Source organism: Rhincodon typus, chromosome 10, assembly GCF_021869965.1.
Source record: "Rhincodon typus isolate 14 chromosome 10, sRhiTyp1.1, whole genome shotgun sequence".
Lineage (NCBI taxonomy): Eukaryota > Metazoa > Chordata > Chondrichthyes > Orectolobiformes > Rhincodontidae > Rhincodon > Rhincodon typus.
The window spans coordinates 7,987,695-8,009,405 of record NC_063341.1 but is presented as its reverse complement, the minus strand read 5'-3'; the positions used below and the strand labels follow the sequence as shown (position 1 = coordinate 8,009,405).

Genomic DNA, 21,711 nt, shown 5'->3' with positions numbered 1-21,711 from the left:
TTGTGACAGTTGTTGGGGATGTCATTGGAGATGCCGCTGGTGGAGTTTTCAACTCAGGCTTTTTGTTTGTCCCCCTAATCTTCAAAAGTCATCCTGTGAGATAACAGAACCCCCTACATCATTGACTCCCTTCATTTGTGAGATGATGGCATTACTGACTGCTCAAGCCTAACTGACCTTGAGGTGGTGCAGTGAGCTGCTGCGGTGGAGGCACTCGCTATTCTGTGCTGTTTAGTACGGAGTTCAGGAGTTTAACCCGGTGTTGATTAAGCATGGCAATATGCTTCCAAGTCATGGCAGAGTGTTCAAGTTTTGATGTTCCCACGTGCCTGCCGTTTGCGTCCTTCTCTTTGCGACGGCCTAGTGGTATTATAATGGGACTGTTAATCCAGAGATCCCAGGTAACGTCCCAGGCGTTCAAATTCTGCCATGGCAGATGGTGGAAATTGGCAGAAGTGCCCTTTAGGTTGCCGTCGTGTCTCTTGTAGATGGTGCATTATGGTAGATGGTACAAAAGTTTACGGCATTAGATGATGTGATGCAGGTCAAACAGGTAGTCTATCCTGGGTGAATTTGCACATCATGAGTGTTATTGGCTTTGTGTTCCTCCAGGCAAACGGAGTGAATTCCATCATGCTTCTGACGTGTGCCTTGTAGATGGTGGAAAGCATTTTGGAGGCTGGGCGTTGGGATTGGGAATCAAGAGAAGAGTATTCATTGTGGATCTCATTGCAACTGACCTGCTCTCGTAGCCACAGTTTTTGTACGGCTGTCTGGCTCAGTTTCTGGTAAAAAGTGACTGATGATTGCCAAGCCTCAACCCTGCTCTCCTCGATGGAGACAGTGTTGAGGGAGCTTTACTTTCAGTTTAAAAGAGTAGACGGAGGCTGTTCTGTTATCTGAGGAGCTGCAAATGCGACTGATCATTGTGTAGTTTCTAGTGAGCATCCCACTGCTGACCTTTATTGTGGAAGGAGGGTCATTGAAACTTCACATGTAGGCAGGGTGGTTAAGAAGGCATTTAGCACGCTTGCCTTCATTGCTCAGACCTGTGAGTATAGGATTTGGGACGTCGCATTGAGTTTGTACAGGATGTTGATGTGACTTCTTCTGGAGTACTGTGTACAGTTCTGGTCGCCCTGTTATAGGAAGGATATTATGAAATTGGGGAGTGTTCAGAAGAGATCTACCAGGATGTTGCTGGGAATGGAGGGTTTGAGTTATGGAGAGAGGAGCGTAGGAGGTTGAGGGGTGACATTATAGAGGTTTATAAAATCGTGAGGGACATAGATAAGGTGAATAGTACGGGATTTTTTTCCCTATTATTGGGGAGTTCAAAACTTGGGGCCATGTTCTTAAGGTGAGAGGAGAAAGATTTTAAAAAGAACATGAAAACAGCATTTTTACACAGGTGGTTCATGTGTGGAATGAACTTGCAGAGGAAGTGGTGGATGAGGGTACAGATACAACGTTTAAAAGACATTTGAAACAGTACATGAATAGGTAAGGTTTGGAGGGATATGGGACGAGTTTACTTTGGGAGCATGGTCAGCATGGACTAGTTGGGCCAAAGGGTCTGTTTCCATGCTGTATGAGTTTACAGCTCTATAAGCAGCTGAAGATGGTTGGGCTTTGGACACTACCCTGAGGAAGTAGGGAATCTTGTGACGCAGTGGTAGTGTCTCATTCTTCAGAGGACGTGAGAGCTCTTGAAATCCAAGAGTTTAAGCTGTAGTGTGTGCAACCACTCTAATTTCTCGTTCTCTACCTTTCCTCACCCTTTGTATAGTCACCTGGCTTTACTTTCCAACTGTCTTCAACCAGTCCCTTGTCACTCTGATTCCACACTCAAAAACCCTCGGTCCAAAAAACAATTCTCTTGCTTCCCATCGTGGAGACTTTCACAAAATTGAACTCGATGGATTTTTTGAGCAAGACCATTTTAAAAAAAAAAAAAAATCAAATGGAACACCTTTCATGTATGGCTTGTGGCAGTGAACAAAACAAAGTGAAAACTTACAGCAGAGGTAGAGGCCACATGAGTACAAGAAGCCAGCCAGTATACTGGAGAAGTACATGTCTCCAAACATTCTCCTTTTTGTAAAAGAAATCTGAAGTTATGAGTTAACTTTACTTTTGATCATTTTTATTAGATATGTTGTCACGCAGAATCAAAAACTGTTTGTTAAATATAGTCTGTCCCTGCAGATGTATTTAATCCATTAAAACATGCATGTCTTTTAATGACACGTGGGCAAGTTGGTGTTGGCAATTCGTCTGCTCATTCCTGGGGTGACTTTCCTTCTGAGGGAAATGTTACTCCCATGGTGAGAGTTTGCTCAAAGCGAGACACTTCTTTTTTTTTGTCTTTTCAACTATAAGCCGACCAATTATAAACAGTCAGTGACCCATGTGAGCAGCAGTGCGTCAGTTGGGAAACTACGCTGTGAATAGGTGAAATGAGATTCTCTCGTCAAAAGCGAGAAGTCAGATTCTGCAGCCAAGTTTTGAAAGGCAAGGTGAGAATCTTGCTAGGGAACAGCTCCTTTTGAATGTATAAGCATGTCATGACCTCCTCTCGCCTCATTTGAGATACAGTTTCCCATTCTCCTGCCCGTCCAATAGACACTAAACAGCAACAGTTCTTTTACGTGAAAGTCAGAAGTCGGTACTTGACAACTCTCTAGCTCCTCTTGGACAACATGTGAGGGCACATTCCGTGGGCAGCCCCCACACATCCATAGATGTTGGCATCAGACACATACCAGCCTCATTGCACTGTATTCCACATGTCTCATATACTTACAGTACGGATATGCATTGCAATGCACTGTGGAGTTCACCATAATCTTTCATTGTATTACTGCTGCTGGGACACTTTGCCTGCCATGAAATTCTGGATTAGACCAGATGGCATCTCGGGGCTCTTGGCACTTACTTACATTATGCCCCCTCTGGCCTCCCTTGCCTTGTCCCTCAGCCAGAATTCAGAGGTGGCGCTGTACCTCAGCCTTGCTTTGGTGTTTTAATGCAAACTCTCAGCTGGGTAGCTTGTCGCAGTGGTTAGTCACGGGGATGGACATGCTGCTGTGTAGCAGTAATGTCACATGCGCCAGCATATTGCAGCAAACACATTGCATGCGTATCAATCAAATCGCCATGTTTCAAAGTCTCCAGGGAGTAGTCCTCTATCAGGCCAAGGGAGACCACCTTCAGTCAAGGGCATTGACTGATATCAGTCCAGTGGCTTGGACACAGTCAGTCAACTGATTTGGGGTGGCCAGGGTCAGGGGTCTGTACTTACAGAATCCGGGAATGCTTAACAATTATACAGGTCCAGTGCAACCAATCTGGCAGCAGCAGTAAGACCGTCGGACAGTTGAATGCAAATCAGTTGGGGCTGCCATCAGAATTGGTCACGGGGATGGACCATGGTCAGTCCTGGGGGCCAACCCAGTGAAAATCCACTTTGCGCGGGGGTGGAAGCATTGTGCTGGTGGCAAATTCGGGGCCGTTGGGAAAGTCAGTTCTGGGGTTTGGAAGGCATGTTGCTGAGATGCAGAGGGGACAATTAATTGCAAAACAGGACAGTCAGAAGAGTGATTTTTGAGGATCTGGGTTACTGCAGGAGTGCAGGGTCTTCGATGGTCGTAGCCATTCCAGCTTCGAGTGGGGATAGGGGACAGTGCAGCACAATGGGCGGCGTGGCTAAGCTCAAGATGAGAGTGGGTAGCAGGAGAAAGAGTTAATCTGCCTTAGACAAGTTTCCAAGAACAGGTAACCTACATAGTTTCAGACTGCAGTTCTGCTTCCTCTTTGCTGTTTCCTTACGCCAGCAGACTCTTGCAGCTCTGAAAGTTCCCTCAATTTCCAGTTGACTGTTGTGATATCGTGCTTCATGTGATGTATTTTAATGGCGGTCACAAACTAAAGAACTTGCAGCGGAGGTAGAGGTCTCTTGACTATGGCAAGTCAGCTGGATGCTATGTACTGGATGCTGGATTATTGTGTAAAAGTCAAAATGTTTCTCTGGGAAAGGAAGCCTGCCACGACTATTAGATTTGACCAAACAACTGTAATCCAAAATCAGATGGTCAACTCTGTGTCCCCAAGAATGGACAATACATCTCAAAAAAAGCTGCGACCCAATTAAGTCCAATTAGAGTTTGATTTGACACTGGTAAAGGAAAACCCACAATGTGTAGAATGTGCATTGTGCAGGTGAGACATCAGACTCATTTGTTCCTTGTTCTGTTTTCCAGGAATGGTTAACTTCAGTGAAGTGACAGGATATCCAATGGTGCAGCACTGGAAGCTGCGATCAACCCAGTACCACGTAAAGCTTAACCAGAAGACCCTCTCTGCAGGTGAGCAACTTCCCTGTTGCACTTGCTTGTGCATCACCTTGTGCTTTGCTGCCCAGTTTCCATGACACTGAAATCCAAAAAATATGAAGATTACACACAGGAGATCATTTGACCCACCCGCTGTGTCCACACTATATTCAGTCGAACCTCCCCTTGCAGTTTCTGGTTTGTAATCCTGATGCTTCAAATGTTTACGCAAAACTTATTTTAACCTGTTGAGAGTTTCAGCCAGTACCATTGTTTCATGTTGTGGGTTTCAGACTCCCCCAACCTCTGGGTAAAAGCATTACTCCTCCCTTTCCTTCTAAACTTTTCACTAATTATTTTAAATCCTTGTCCCCTGGCTATTGGACCCTCGACTGAGGGAATATATCCTCCTTGTCCACTTCAGTTCGATCCATTATATGCCTCCATGGAGTCTCCATTCAGCTTCCACTAACCCAAAGAAAGCAGCACCAACCCTATCCATTTTCTCCCCATAGCTAAGGTTCTCTATTCTCGACTCTTCTCTTGTCTAACATCTCTAATGTGATCACATCCTTCATGTGATTTGGTGATCAGAACTGTGTGCACTACTGTAGCTGTGGTCTGACTGATGTTTCATACAATTCTAACATCACTTCCCCACTCTTATGCGCTATGCCTCCGACATGAAAGCATGGAAAGTGTGCTTTCTTGAACAACTCATCTACCTGTTCTACTGCTTTCAGGAACCTATGGTTGTAACTCTAAGGGTCCTTAGTTCCTCCACACTTCTCAGAATCATATAATTTATCGTACATTCCCTCACCTTTATTTGCCTTTCTCAAACACACTACCTCACATTTCTCTGGATTGGGTTCCATTTGCCACTTTTCTGGCCATCTGAACAGGCAGTGACATAGCCAGTTTCGGTGTTGTCTGCAAACTTCTAAATTGTGCTACTTCCATTTTAGACTACCTAATAGCATGAGACCAAAAACTGAGCCTGCAAAACCTCACAGCAAGCTATAATTGAGTCCCAAATGCACCCATCCACCACAACCATTTGCTGCAACACTGAACTAATGTTCCATTCTTTGACAGTACTCCAGCAGTCTTGTTTCAAAAGTTTTAGGAAAATTACAGACTCAGGCCTTAGCCCAGAAAACAAAGCATGTAATTTCAGCTGATGTGTCAATGTCATGCTGTCGGAATGCTGCACTATCTGAGGTGTCCTCTTTCAGTGAAGATGTTAAGCTAAAGCCATGTCTGGTCTGCTGCTGTGAACGTACAAGATCTGGGGAGTATTCAGAGAATTGGAAGAGGAAATGTCCTGGCACCCCAGCCAACATCTATCCCTCAAGTAACTTCCCAAGAAAGAGATTACCTGGCCACGAAATCCCTCCTTGTTTTGTTGGGTCTTGCTGTGCCCAACATGAACACAAACTATGCTGCAACGGGGCATCACTGACTGTGCTGCACATTCGAACATATAAATTCACTTCTTTCTTGTCTATAATTTGTTGCAATAGTTTTAATGTGCTGTGCTTCATTCAATCGGTTCAATAATGGGGGTAAAAAAAGCAGCTATTGAAGAACTGAATTAGGTGTTTATAAATTAACTGTGAATGATAATCCTTTTATATAGCCTAAACTCATAGCTTAGAGGAATGCAGGTTTATTTCAGACCATAAAGGGAAATAAATTTCTGTTCATTTAATTACACTCCAATTCTTTATATCAAATGCAAATTAGTGGCTCCTGCAGAAAGAGGCTGTACAGAAACACTTAAAAACTATACAAGACGTGCAATGCTAAGTGGCTTTTGAAGCTTATCTGCAATTATAATTCTGGAGGCATTGTTAGTTGAGTCAAGTCCAACATTGTGGTGAGCGGTTAAAACTGCAAGTTATCTCTTGCACTGTGACTCCATCTGTTCTGAATACAGCAGTTGACGCTGTTTCAACAATTTGCTTCATCCATCAGATCAGGTACATAAAGGGATGTAAGAAGCACCTACAGTTATTTCCGGCTTGGGAAAAAGTGGAGCATTTGCGTGTAGGGACACTCCACTTGAGAAAAGGATGAATATTTATGACCAGAAATGGAGTGGTGATTCTGACATTGTCTGTCACTCCTTTTGATGAATATAACATGAAAGAAATTCAAAATTTATTGTCGATCGTTTAAACCCATTTTTATTAAGCCATTTACAAGCATAGTAAAAATCCAATTTCTTTTCGTCATAGGGAAAAAATGTAATTTCTCACTGCATATTGAATTCTGCAGCACCTGAAAATGCTCTGCTTTACGTAAGCCAGCTGTGTACCCATGTTGATTCAATGGTGAAAGCACAGTTTGATGCGATGCTGAGATATGAAAGTCCAGGAAGGTTCATTTCCTGCTCAGTTATCACTGATCTCAACTGGCACCATGGTTAACTCACTGGAGTTGTCCCTAGCACCTTTTGGCAAGGGAAAGGAAAAATCATGCAGGAATGCTTTTCCCACATATGGTGCTGTACAGCTCACTGAATGTTCCCTGAGACCTCTGCCTTGCTGAATGCCGTTTGCCGTCCCAGTCAGGCCATTCAAGAGTATAGAAAAGGTGCCATTAATCGCCTTTTCCAAGTTTGGGAGGTAATGACAAATGATCAAAAGTATTGTTTTTGGAGATTTGATCCACCGACTAACTGAATATGGATTGGATCCCCAAATATTTGAAACAAATTCTTCACGTGGCCTGCCCATACCAGGGCAGATGTTAATTTGCAGTTTGGCTTTGGAAGCAGAGATCTTGTGAAGATCACTGCGTGAGTTCTTTCAGTAAGCCTCTTACTGGAGGGACTGGCAGCAACTGTGTCCATTGCAGCAATCTTTTTTAATTTTTTGCAGTCATCCATAAATTTGTTTCTGGCAGATCCTACCCCATTGTTGATTCGGGATTTAGCCCATTCCCCTAGTCTGGCCCCTGTCCATGTTTTCATGATCTGATCCGCAATCGTCATCACCGTGGATTGTCTCGTCCAATAGTGGGTCAGACCCGATGGGCTGAATGGCCTACGTCTTGTGGTCTAATGGTCTTAATGTAGACCTGCTGAACCTTGTTGCTATGCCTATGAAATGTAAATGCAAGTATTTCTATCTTTGTCCCACCCAGTGTAAATCTACAGCTCCTGCTTCATTGAAGTCTCTTGTGAAAGAGTGATTTACAGTAGGCAGAGGCTTGAGGGGTACTTGTGGTGCAATGGTAGTGTCCTTACCTCTGACGTCCTCTCAAATTCTGTTGTTCTCTTTCAAATATTTTGTCAAAATGACATTTCGAATCGCACCTGAAAGACCATTGATATTTCCCCAGGTATTCCTGAGCTTAATTCTTCTCTGATTATTACTCAATTCTAACCACCTACCAGATCTGTCAAGATGTTCTCTGTCCTTATTTCTTTAATCTGTGATAATTCTGCTGCATTTGATGTCTGTCCCTCATATCTGAAAAATCACTAAATGCTATGAGCATCAAATCCTCCACGTTTTACAACACCGCCAAATGTCCAATTTGTGCAATGAAGGCTTCTCAAAATGAATGTTTTCCCAAAAACTTCAGGCATCTGTTCCAAAAGTGTATCTCGTTCCAAAAATCTAACTCCAGTTAAGACCAGGAACCTGCCCATGATAGACATTTGAGCATGTTCAAACAACTTGAAAGCAAGTACTAAATTATGAATTTTTCAATAGGACTTTTGCAATCTTGTAAAATTTGTTTAATTATTATTTCATGAAATAACTGCATTTCTAACTTTAACAAACTCTAACCAAGCATCACATGCATTTAATAAATCATCTTTCCTAACTGTTGCGTGCGTAAATTTTAATGGAATATCCAAGCCTTCCTCGGTCGTTGACAAATGAGCCCTTAGCTCTAAAGATATTTTCCACCAGATACTGCTTTCTGTAGCAAGTAACAGTCCCAAAGCCATACGTCAGTTTTATTTTTGTTAGTAAGGACATAACCCATGACTACATATTCACTTGATTTTTCTGCTGTTCGTGTAAGGTTCAGCTTCATAGAACATTGATGGAAAATGATGTGCTAACACTTAACACTTTGGGGGAAAACAATGTTAGCTTCCAAATTTCACCTGTAGGCAACCATTCTCTGCTATCATGTCAACTCAGTCCAAACCTAACGACTAAAGAAGGCCCTATGTGCTACCTTTTCCTTAACAGGAACTTTATTTGCCCACGTGCAGTCTTCTAGACCTCCTGACTGCACACCCCAGTGTTTTAGCTGTCTTTTTTCTGTGATCAAAGACAATTGATTTAATACACGTTGTGACTTTACCCTTGGCCATGTATTTGCCTTAGCAGTCACAAAGTCCCCTCTCAAACCTACACAACACGATCACGTCTTGTCTTTCTAAATTCCTGTCGATACAAATGCAACTTGTCCAATCTTGCCTTGTAAGATAACCTCTAACCCATTCCAGGAATCAGTTAAGTGAACCTTCTCTGAACTGATTCAAATGCAGTGAAATTCTTTGAGTGGGGAGACCAAGATTGTGCACAGTACTTCGCATGTGATCTCAGCAAACTGCAGTGTAAGTCCCAACCTATATACTCCATTCCCCTTATAATAAATGACAGAATTCAACTTGCCTTGCTGTAACTGTTCCACCTATTGTAACAGTATGTTAATATTTTGTGATTCATGTACCAGAATCCCCCAAATTCTTCTGCACTGAGGAGTTCTACAGTTTCTTCCACTTCAACAATGTGCTGCCTCTTTCTTCGTGCTAAATTTATCCTATTTATCACTGAACTTAGCCATATCCCTTTGCAGATTCTTTAATGATGCCTAAGACTCTGAAAGCATTCACGTTGAAGATTGTACGCGGCTCTACCCAAACAAACAATGTGACACAGGCTTTGGGTGGAGAAGCACACCTCTAACACAAGGTCCCAATGAGGCAGATGTGCCCGCTTTTATTCTAATAGATTTGTAATAATGCCCAATTAAGCATTGTGACTTATATCCATGGCAATCGTGCAATAAACTGTTTCTTGTGTAAGACAAGTGCCTCATCTGGTTAAGCCTCATCAGTGGTTTGTCCTTGACCACTGCTAATTGGGTAGGCCCTTCGATCTACTACAGAAAAGAGGATTAATTATAGCACTGTACCGAACCAGCAAACACTGCCAATGTCTGGTACCACAACATAAACCTACATCCTATTCATAGAGTCATAGAAATATAGAGCATGGAAACAGACCCTTCACTCTAACTTGTCCATGCTGACCAGATATCCTAAATTTAGTCTCGTCCCATTTGCCGGCATTTGGCTCATATCCCTCTGATCCCTTCCTACTCATGTACCCATCCAGATGCCTTTTGAATGTTGTAATTGTACCAGCCTCCACCACTTCCTCTGGCAGCTCATTCCATACACGCACCACTCTGTGTGAAAATGTTGCCCCTCAGGTCCCTTTTAAATCTCTCCCCTCTCCCCTTTAATCTATGCCCTCTAGTTTGGGACTCCCCCACCCCAGGGATAAGATCTTGTCTATTCACCCTATCCATGCCCCTCATGATTTTATAAACCCCTTAAGCTTATCCCTCAGCCTCCAACACTCCAGGGAAAATAGCCCCAGCCTATTTGGCCTCTGTATAGCTCAGACCCTCCAACCCTAGCAACATCCTTGTAAATCTTTTCCTAACCCCTTCAATTTTCACAACATCTTTCCTTTAGCAGGGAGACCAGGATTGAACACAGCATTCACGTCTTATTCTCCAACCTTATCTTTGCATCATCTGCAAATTTAGCTACCGTACATTCAGTCCTGAGATTGTTATTGATATAGATTGTAAACGGTTAAGGTTCACCACTCATATGTGGCATTGTATTACTACCAGATTGCCAACCTGAAAATGACCCATTTATTTCTACTCGCTGTTTCCTGTTAAATAACCAATCTTCTTTTCAAGCTGATGTATTACCTCTAGATCATGAGCTGTTATTTTGTGTCATTATGTATGATATGGCAGCTTATGAAATGACCTTTGGAGATGCAAGTGCAGCACATGTACTGGTTCCCATTTATCCACATACTCGGAGAGTGTATAGATCCTTTGGAGACAGACAGAGAGAGTCTGGAGAATTAATATTGGAGCATATGGAAACGGCAGACATGTTACTGTTCACTTTAAATACTTGTTGCAGTTAGTACTATTAGGTTATGCACTTTGACAGAGTAGGAGAGGTGAATATTAATTAAGTGGGCAAAGACTGCAGAACGTCAGCGCAGGGGGATTCCAGAGTCCTCATGCACAAGTTACAAAATGTTAGAATCGAAGCTCAACAGGTGGTGGGGAAGGCAAGTGGAATGTTAGCCTTTATTTCCAACAGAATGGAATATATTTTTTAAAAAAAGGGTCTCACTAAAAACATACAAAGCACAAGTCAGAGCACACCTGGAATACTGCGAACCATTCTGGTTTCCTTAAGTGAGGAAAGATGTTCTGACATTGGAAGCAGTCTGGAGAAGTTTCATCAGGTTGAACCCAGGTATGGAGGGATTGTTTTGTGAAGAGACCTTGAGGAGATTGAGCTGGTAACCAATAAGAGTTTAGAAGAATGAATACAAGCTTATTGAAGCATAAATATTTTTTTTCTTCTTGGAGGCCAATGAATTTGTGGAATTCTTTACTGCAGGGGGCTGTCGAGGTTGGGTCATGAAGTAGATTCAAAACCGAGGTGCACAGAATTTTAATTGGTTAGGGAATCAAGGATTATAGGGATAAGGCAGGAAAATGGAGTTGAGGAATGTTGGATCAGCCATGATCTCATTGGATAGCAGAGCAGACTTGATGGGCTGAATAACCCACTTCTATCCCGACATTTTATGATCTGGCTAACAGTTTTTATGTTTATATGTAGCTTTCTCTCATATTTTAATTTACCAGCACCACCTTAGCCTATTTTTTTATTTTGGTTATCCTTTGCTGGTTTTTAAATTCTCTCCAATCTTCAGACCTGCCAGTAATCTTTGCAGAATTGTACATTTTCTTTCAATGTACTCGGCCACGTTTGCTAACTCCTTCTCCAAGAAACTCATTGTATCTACGCTGTTCCCAGTTAAATGTCAGCTCTATCACCACAGTATGTCTGAGTCTCTCAGGTATGGTTGATTCAATCAGGGGTTCTGAACCTAAAGCAACTCCACTGATTCCTCCTGCTTCTGGTTCGAGCACAGACTCAGTTTCAGCTCTCGTGACCTTCCAGCATGGGTGAGTGACCTGCTGATGATGTGTCTAGGCTGATATGCAAAGAATAATCTTTAGGCAAGATACTGGACTGTGGAAAACAGTAATGTAAAAGCATGCCAGCAAGAATCAGAGCCTTTAGAGAATGAGGGGAAAAGACCTGGATAAATATTACTGCTTTTTTTTTTTTTTGAAAACTGATTTTTTACATCCACCTTGCACAACCTCTGCAAATCCCAAAATGTCTTATAGCCAGTGGAATACTTTTGAAGAGCACAATTAGTGTCAGAAGTGAGGAAGCACTTACAAAGACTAGTGTGATAATAGCTAGATTATCTGTTTTAATGATATTCAGTGAAGGACAGTTGTTGATCAATGTGCAACTCCCAACTCCCCCACTCTTTCAAAGTACAGGAAGAACGATTCAAATGCACCTGAGATGGCCAATAGGGCCTAAAGTATAACATCTCATTTCAGCGTTTGTTCTGCCAGAGCAGCATATTCCTCAGTTCTGCACTTAAGATTAGATGTTGTACTGAACTCCCTGCAGTTGGACTTGAAGAACAATGATGGCTGACTGAATCTGAAGCAATTTCTCATTTCCCTACACTGACAAACAATCCTTCCAGTTCAATGCATTTTAAAAAACGGTGCATTTTAGTTCATTCAGGTTTTAGAAGAAAACATAATATGGAGCTTTAGGTGGGCCACACTTGGAATATTGTGAACCGTTCTGGTCACAACACTGCCAGAAGGATGTGGATGCTTTGGAAAGGGTACAGACAAGGTTTACCAGGATGTTCAGAGGTAGTAAGAATTGCAGATGCTGGAGTCAGAGATAACACAGTGTGGAGCTGGAGGAACACAGCAGGTCAGGCAGCGTCAGAAAAGTTGACGTTTCGGGTTCAGGATTTCTGAAGAAGGGTCCCAACCCGTAACGTCAACTTGCCTGCTCCTCTGATGCTGCCTGGCCTGCTGTGTTCCTCCAGCTTCACACTGTTTACCAGGATGTTGCTTGGTATGGGGGAGTTTTAGAGATGAAGAAAGGCTGGATAAACTGGGTTTGTTTTCACTGGAATGCATGAGGTTGAGGGTCAACCTGATAGACATTTATAAGATTGTGAATGGCATGAATAGAATGGAAAATATGAGGCTTTTTCGCAGGTCAATTACTCGGGGACACAAATTCAAGGTGCAGGGAGGGGTGTGGTGTTTAAGAGACGTGCGGGGCAAGCTTTTCACACAAAGGGTGGTGAGTGCCTGGATCACGCTGCCAGAGGAGGTGGAAGCAGACACAATAGTAGCATTCAAGAAGCATGAATACAAATACATGAATAGGAAGGGAATAGAGGGATACGGATCCTGTAAGTGAACACGGTTTTAGTATGGAAGGCGCAGGCTCGGAGGGCCGAGGGGCCTGTTCTCCTGTGCTGTATTGTTCTCTGTTCTTTATATTGATAGAATTCATGCTGCAGCACTGCGTGTTGCACCAGGTTGATGACTTTACGCAGAAAGTCATTGGTAGAGCTGGGGAGGAGAGCATCCTTGTTCTTTACAAGGAGATTTGTGAGTGCAGCCTGCAGGATAGAATTTACGGTGTCTAAACATTTATAAATCAAAAGAAAAGGCAGAAGCACGTGTGGAATTGGAACCCTAAAGACTCAAAAGCAATGTATTTACCTGCTGGCTAAGATCATTGGGACTGTCCAGACAGGTTAAAGTTATCAGAAAGTTAAGGCACTCTGATGGAATAATAACTTGAAGTCAAAGCCCCAGAGAAATGGTGACATAAGCCGTGGAAACGTCTAATGGCAAAGGAGACGTTCACCCATGAGGGTGAGGACTGAGTGGTATTTATGAGCAAATTGTCTGATCTCCAGAGCCACTGGGAATCAGATGCACAAGGGATGATCCAAGTGTTGACCATCCATTATTCCTGATGTGCAAAATGCTTAAACTCCTGATGAACAATTCACCTGTACCCTGGGACACTATCCAAACGTCTCTGCTGTCCAAACTTCAGATAGAGACTTGCACATACTCTTAGCAATTAGGAGCAGGAGTAGGCTGTTCAGTATCTGTGCTGTCATTCAGGAAGATCATTAGCTGATCTGATTGTAACACTTGGGAATGTAGACTAACTACCACTGACTATCTTTCACCCTGTTGCTTTACAAGGAGCTATCCAGCTCTGCCCTTGAAAATATTGAAGAGCTCTTCTTCCATAACATTTTTTCAGGAAGAAAGTTCCAAAGACATATAACCTTCTAAGAGTAAAAACTTTGTCTACTCTCTCTTGTAAGAAGCGACCCTGATTTTTAAACAGCGATCCCTCGTTCCAGATTCTGCCAACAAAGGACACGTTCTCTCCACACCCGCGCTGTCCAGGATAGTGAGCCCGGAAAAGGTAGACAGATTACAATCTGGTGTAATGTCTGGGTAGCTCCACAGCTGACCCCCCCCCCCCCCCCCCCCCCAATTTCCCCTCTCCCTGTCCACTTCAAGAGTTACCCCCTGACCACCCAGTTATCCCCCTCCACAGCCAGTGGTTTGCACCATCCCACTCCGCAAATACCTACTCCCAATACCCAGCCCACCTTCTTCCATGACATTTGCCCCAGGTACCTGACTATCTGACCAGATCACTTTGGTTAATTTCATAAAGGAGGAAATAATCTTCTCCCTGGTTCCATTGTGAAAATACTTCAAAGTTCGAAAATGTATGGTGAATATTCACTTAATCCTTCCTGCTGTGACTGAATTAGTTCCAATTTCCCAGCTCAGGTTCCAGTCCTTGGGACTAAGAACACGCGCAAAGCTTGAATTCCTTTGCTATGAAAAAGTGTTCAGAACAGTATTTTGATTGTGGCCTACAAGCTCATTATAAAGTTCTTTCATCGCATCTGTGTATTTTATTCTCTTGCTTTTACGGCAGACTGCAGTTAGACTCTGGTAATCGCACAATGACATCACAAACGCAGGCCTCCCAAGATGAATAGCATATTTAATTTTAAAATTTTACAGCTTTCAATCCATTTTAAAAATATTTTCTGAGGCCTGATGGCACTGACTTGTTAAAAAGCTTTTTATTAATACGGTTTGTCTTGGGATTTTATGATCAAGAGCTTGAAGAGGTTGTTGGGAGAACACTTTTTTGGGAGTGGATGCATCAGAACTGATCAGCTTTCTATGGTAAGAGGGAGAGTTGACTCATTTGGGAGCACGGGCTGAATTGCCTCGTATTGGTTCACCAAGTAAGTGATCCACAGCAGGATCGTTTGAAAAATGAAGTAAGTGGGATGACCGTCAAAACCTACAGGTTTGGCCTCAGAAGTACAATACTATCACGCATCAAGCCATGCAGCTAAAGGAAAAGTTGATGGTGGGATGTCAAAATCTTTGAGGAATTTCCCATCTTACTTATGTTTAGAGCCCTGCTTCATCCCTCGGAGCGGTGGAAACAGATTCAACGGTAATCTTCAAAGGGGAATGGGTATATACATTTTAAAAAGAAGCAATCCTCATACTTTACAGAAAGAGGAGGAAATGAGATGAATTGGATAGCTCTGTCAAAGACCATGCATCAACCTGATGAGCAAAATCACCACCCTCTCTGCATGTACCATTTGAAAATGAGCTTGTTCTCGATTTGTTGAAATTCTTGGTGCCATTTTGTAGAAAACATCAGTTTGTTTAAGGGTGAAGTACAGCTGACTGAATTCTTTAAACCCTGTGGCTTCATTACATGCAATAGACCATGATGCTGGAACTCCCCTTGCTTTGCCCCACTGAGAACTCCTGATTCAAAAGGCAATAAGTGATTACATGCACAGTTGTAATAGAGGACTGGTGGGTGGATGATGTGAGATAACAAGGTGTAGAGCTGGATGAACCCAGCAGGCCAAGCAACATCAGAGGAGCAGGAAGGCTGACGTTTCGGGCCTAGACCCTTCTTCAGAAAGGCTACACCTTGTTATCTTAGAATCATCCAGCTCTACACCTTGTTATCTCAGACTGCTCCTCTGATGCTGCTTGGCCTGCTGTGTTCATCCAGCTCTACACGTTGTTATCTCAGATTCTCCAGCATCTGCAGTTCCTACTATCTCTGGGTGGATCATGTGTTTCTTTTGATTTAAAGTAGGAGCTAGAAAACTCTCAGGGAATCAAACACTGCGTAGTGTACTTTACCCTGCAAGAAAGATAAAGTATTGTAGATTGAGATGTATAACTGAAGCATGTTGCTGCATATACTTAACATGTGACTTATAAAATGTATAGATTACAATAACTTATGCTTTACATAAACAGCATCCCTTTTCAACCATGACATGCTGTATTTGCACTAGTAGTTAGCAACAAATGCATGGTTTTGTTTATTCATACCTTTATAACTGGTGAGGGGTTGAACAAGCGACCTGGGCTATGTTGCTAGGGATGCTCTGGAGTTTAAGACATGCCAACAAAACAAGTGAAGTATGGAGGTGGTTTCAGGCTAAAAGTCATACGTTTGTGAACTCGACAAATAACTGTGCTGCAGCGAGGGAATTCAGTGTTGCTGGGGGAAAAAAAAACTGTTGCAACAATGGAGGAAGGAATTGGCTCTGAGGAAGATGACCAAGAACAGAGGCAACCATGAAAACAGGGAATGGGCTAGAGTTTGAGAAAAGTGTAACGCATTGAACCCCCAGAGTGCTTCAGAACGGATGCATTATCGCAAGAAATGAAATGTGTGCGTACCTCAAATCAAACCCGGAGCCCAGCAAAAATTTCAGAACTACAGCTGTTTGGCTTTATGGAGTGAAAATGCCTAATATTATCACAAGACAAAGTTCACTTAGAGATTTCGACCTTGATGTCAAAATGGCCCGTTTCCAGCAATTAACTATCAAATAGCAGCAAAATGCAAGTACCCATTACACCATAATGACAAGATTTTTACTATGCCTGTGTGCTGGTCATATTTGGAACTGTTTTAGTGAAGATCGGAGGACGTGAGAAGACAAAATTCATGGTCACAAACAAAAACAGAAGTTGCTGGAAAAGCTAGGCAAGTCTGGCAGCATCAGTGAAGAGAAAATCAGAGTTAAAGTTTTGGACCGGTGACCCTTCCTCAGAAATTCATGGTGCTTTATTCTGCATAGATGACAGAAAAAGTTTAAAGCCTATGATAATTTTCAAGCAGTAAACTATGTTGAAAATCGGTATCCGTGCAGGAGCATTTGTGTATGTTCACGGTAACTGTTGAATGGCTGAGGGCAGAATAAGGTTACAGCTTGGTAATACGCGGAATAGGTCCAGATGGCCTCTGTCTGTTTTTTTTAAAAAAAACAATGTTGGTGAGTAGAAATAGCAGGGTTTACTAGTTGAATGCATGGCTGGAGAGATGGTGCAAGAAGCAGGGTTTCAAATTCCTGGGACATTGGGATGGGTTCTGGGGGAGGTGGGACCTCCAGATTACAGTAGGGGGGGACAGATACTGATGTCCTCGGGCAAGAATTTGCTGGTGTGTTTGGGGCAGGTTTAAACCAGAATGGTGGGGCTGGGGGTATGGGAAGGAACCAAGCAGGACGACAAGCGAAAGAGTATCTAGGCCAACAGTAAAATAGGTAAACAGGGTGACCAAGGGCAAAGGCGAATTGAGCCACAATACAAAGAAAAGTGAGGATGATTGAAAATGTCAAAACATTGAGCTGAAAGGCTTTGTATCTTAATGGGAAAAGCACTTGGAATAAGGTAGATAAACTAATGGATCGTATTGAGGAAAATCAGTGTGATCTTCCAGCCATTACGATGACATGGATCAGAACTGGGAACTTAATATTCGGGGATATTTGACCTGGTGGAAACACAGGAGGGATGAAAAAGGTGGTGAGGAAGCACTGTAAGAGATGCTGTGGGAACAGTTGTGAAAGACAGTCGAGGCTTGGATGCTACAAGAGTTCATTTGGATGGAGGTAAGTAACAGCAAGGGAAGGACGACATGGGTAGGACTTGTGTACAGATCCCCAAACAGTAGCCACACTGTATGAAGAGGGATAAATCAACAAATGATGGGAGAATATAGAAAGAATAGAGCAATAATTGTGGATGACTTTAATCGTTTTGTTGATTTAGGTCAGTCAAGTTGGAAGTGGTAGCTATGGCAAAAAATTCATAGAATGCGTTAGGGATAATTTCCTGGAGCCAACCAGAGAGCAGGCAGTCCTGGGTCTGGCAATGGGTAATGAGGCGGATTTAATAGATGACCCCTGAGTAAAAGATCCCCAAGGAAGTAATGATCATAACATGATAGAACTTAATATTCAATGTGAGGGTGAGAAACTTTTATGTCAGAAAAAGCTGTATTTAAATAATGACAAGAGGATAGAGTTAGCTAAACTGGACTGGGTAGATAGACTAGCAAGAATAACACCAAGTAAGTTGTTGTAGACATTTCAGGAGGTAATTCATGACTCTGCAAAAATATAACCCGGTAAGGAGGAGAAATTTTGACAGGGATAATCAACCATGGCTAGTTAAGGAGAATACAAAGTTGGAAATAAAGCAAAAACAGAGGTAAAATTCAGAATCCAGCAAAGGAGGACTTGAAAGATAACAGAGAGAGAGAAAATAAGCTATGAGGACAAAATAATGAGAATATAAAATTTGCAATAAGGTTTTCTTCACATAAAAGATGACAGGTCAAAATGAACGTAAACCCTTTTTGCTCATTAATTTGTGGAGATGGTTTGAGGGAACAAGGAAATGGCAAAGGATTTAAATGGATATTTTGTATCAGCCTTCACAGTGGAAGATACTTGGGACATCCCACTGATACTAAAGAATACAGAGGAGGAATTAAGTACCATCATCGTGATGAGAGAATTCGTCTTAGACAAACAGAAAAAGTTAAAGACCGCTAAGTCCCCTGTCCATGATAGCTTGCTTCTGAGAATTCGAAAGGAGGTAGAAGCAGAGATAATGGATGCATCAGTTACAACTTTCAAAAATTCTTGGATTCTGAAGAAGTACCGGACGATTAAAAAAACTGCCAACGTGACATCCCTCTCCAGAAAGGGAGGAGGTGGGGGCAGAAAAGAGGGTGACTCTTGTCCGATTGGCCAAACATTTCCTCACGTACCACCCCACCAACCTCCGGATTCAACGCATCATCCTCCGACACTTCCGCCATCTGCAATCCGACCCCACTACCAAGGACATTTTCCCTCCCCACCCTTATCTGCCTTCCAGAGGGACTGCTCTCTCCGTGACTTCCTCGTCCGCTCCACACTTCCCACCAGCCCCACCACCCCCGGCACTTTTCCCTGCAACCGCAGGAAGTGCTACACCTGCCCCTACGCCTCACCCCCATCCCAGGCCCCAAGAAAACCTTCCACATTAGACAGATGTTCACCTGCACATTTGCTGATGTGGTATACTGCATCCGCTGTTCCCGACGTGGCCTCCTCTACACTGGGGAGACCAAATGGAGGCTTGGAGACCGCTTTGTGGAGTACCTACGCTCGGTTTGTGACAAACGACTGCACCTCCCAGTCACGAACCACTTCAGCACCCCCTCCCACTCCTTGGACAACGTCCATCCTGGGCCTCCTCCAGTGCCACAACGATGCCACCCGAAGGCTGGAGGAACAGCACCTCATATTCCGCTTGGGAACCCTGCAGCCCAATGGTCTCAATGTGGACTTCACAAGCTTCAAAATCTCCCCACCCCCGACCTCATCCCAAAACCAGCCCAGCTCGTCCCCGCCTCCCTAACTTGTCCATCTTTTCTCCCACCTAGATGCTCCTCCCACCTCACTGACCAACCCCCACCCCCACCTCCTACCTACCAGCCTCATCCCCACTTCCTTGACCTGTCCGTCTTCCCTCAACTGACCAACCCCCATCCCAACTCCCTACCTACACTCACCTTTACTGGCTCCATCCCCACCTCCTTGACCTGTCCGTCTTCTCTTCACCTATCTGCTCCTTTTATCCACCTTCCATCGTCACATCTCGATTTATTTCAGAGTCCCCTTCCCCTCCCCCATTTCTGAAGAAGGGTCCAGACCCAAAACGTCAGCTTTCCTGCTCCTCTGATGCTGCCTGGCCTGCTGTGTTCCTCCAGCTCTACACCTTGTTATCTCAGGAACTGCCGATGCTGGAGAACCTACTATCTCCTAGCCAAACATCTGTTGTTGAAAAAGAATTGGAATCAATTATTAAGGAAGTAATAGCAGCACATTTGGAAAATCATAATGAAGCAGAGTCAGCTTGGCTTCATGAAAGGGAAACTGTGTCTGACTAATGTATTAAAGATTTTTTAAGAAAGCCTCAACCGGAGTGGATAGAGGGAATCGAGAGAAGTATTATATTTGAACCAGAAGGTGTTCAACAAGGTGCCTCACCAAGGGCTAAGTCATAAGATAATATCCCACCATGTTGGAGATAGTCTGTTGACCTGGATAGAGAATTGGCTTATACATACGCAGGAAACAGTGAGTGGAGATAAGGAGTTTCTTTTTCAAGTTGGTGACCTGTGACCAATACTAATGACTTGAAGGAAGGAAGCGAATGTACTACAGCCAAATTTGCAGTTGACACAAAAATTAAGCGGAAAGGCAAGTTGAAAGAAGGATACAAACAGTTTACAGAGAGGTATTGATAGATCAAGTGAGTTGGAAATGGAGTACAATGTTGGGAATTGTGAAATTGTTCATTCTAGAAGGGAGAACAAGAGAACAGAATATTATTTAAATGGAGAAAAACTGCAGAAGGCTACAACACAAAGGGACTCGGAGGTACTTGTGAACAAAAAACAGAAAGCTAGTGCACGGCTGCAGCAGGTAATCAGGAAGGTGAATGGAACGTTGGCCCTTATTTCAAGGGGATTGGAGTATAAGAGTAGAGAAGTCTTCCTGCAACTGTACAAGGTGCTGGTGAGACCACATCTGGAGTATTCTGCAGAATTTGGTCCCATTATTTGAGGAAAGATTCCATTTTATTGGAGGCAGTTCAGAGAAGGTTCACTAGGATGATCCCTGGTATTGAGGGATTGTCTTGTGCGCAAAGGTTAAACAGCTTGAGACTCTACTCATTGGAGTTCAGAAGAATGAGAGGTGATCTCATCGAAACATATAGGATTGTTAAGGAGCTTGGCAGGTCAAATACTGAGAGGATGTTTCCCCTCATGGGAGAGTCACGGACCAGAGAGCACAAACTCATAAAAATGGGGTGCCAATTAAAGATAGAGGTAAGGAGGAATTTATAGAGTCATAGAGCACGGAAACAGACGCTTTGGTCCACTCAGACCATGCTAACCATAACCCTGAGGTAAATTAGTCCCACCTACCTGCGATGGGCCCATATCCCTCCAAACGTTTCTTATTCATGTACTTGGCTAAATGTCTTTTAAACTTTGTAACTGTAGCTCCATCCACCACTTCCTCTGGATGTTCATTTCCACACATGAACCATTCTCTGCGTTTTTTAAAAAAAAAAATTGCCTCTTGTCTTTTTAAAATCTTTCTCCTCTCACCTTAAAAATATGCCCCCTAATCTTGAAATCCCCCATCCTAGGGAAAGGACACCTGTATTTCACCTTACTTCCTGATTTTATAAACCTCTGTAAGATCATCCCTCAACCTCCTATGCTCCAGTGAAAAAGTCTTAACTTATCCAGCCCCTCCTTTATAACTCAAACCCTCCATTCCTGGCAACAACCTGCTAAATCTGTTCTGAACCCTCTCAAGCTTAATAATATCCTTCCTATGACAGGGCAACCAGAACTGGACACAGTACTCCTGAAGAGGCCTTGCAAGCATTTTGTACAACCTCAACATGACGTCCCAACTCCTATACTCAAAGGTCTGAGCGATGAAGGCAAGCGTGCTAAATGTTGCCTTAACCACCTGATCTATACGTGATGTAAAGAACTATATACCTGAACCCCTGACTCTCTCTGTTCTGAAACACTACCCAAGGCCCCACTTTTAATTGTACGGGTCTTGTCTTTGTTTGTTTTACTGATATGTAAGACCTCTCTTTTATCCAAATTAAACTCCTTATCCCACTCTTCACCTCATTAACTCAATTGATCAAGATCTCTTTGTAATCTGAGGTAACCTCCTTCACTGTCCACTAT

General features: G+C 43.1%; 1 protein-coding gene across 1 annotated transcript in view; it reads left to right on the top strand.

Moving 5' to 3' along the window:
• The window catches only part of astn1 (astrotactin 1), a 1,993,575-nt gene that overhangs the window by 1,608,000 nt on the left and 363,864 nt on the right, over positions 1 to 21,711 (top strand). Inside the window, exon 16 of the mRNA XM_048602275.1 lies at positions 4,263 to 4,367. Within this exon, the coding sequence (XP_048458232.1) occupies positions 4,263 to 4,367 (105 nt within the window). The remainder of the gene's footprint in view (positions 1 to 4,262; positions 4,368 to 21,711) is intronic.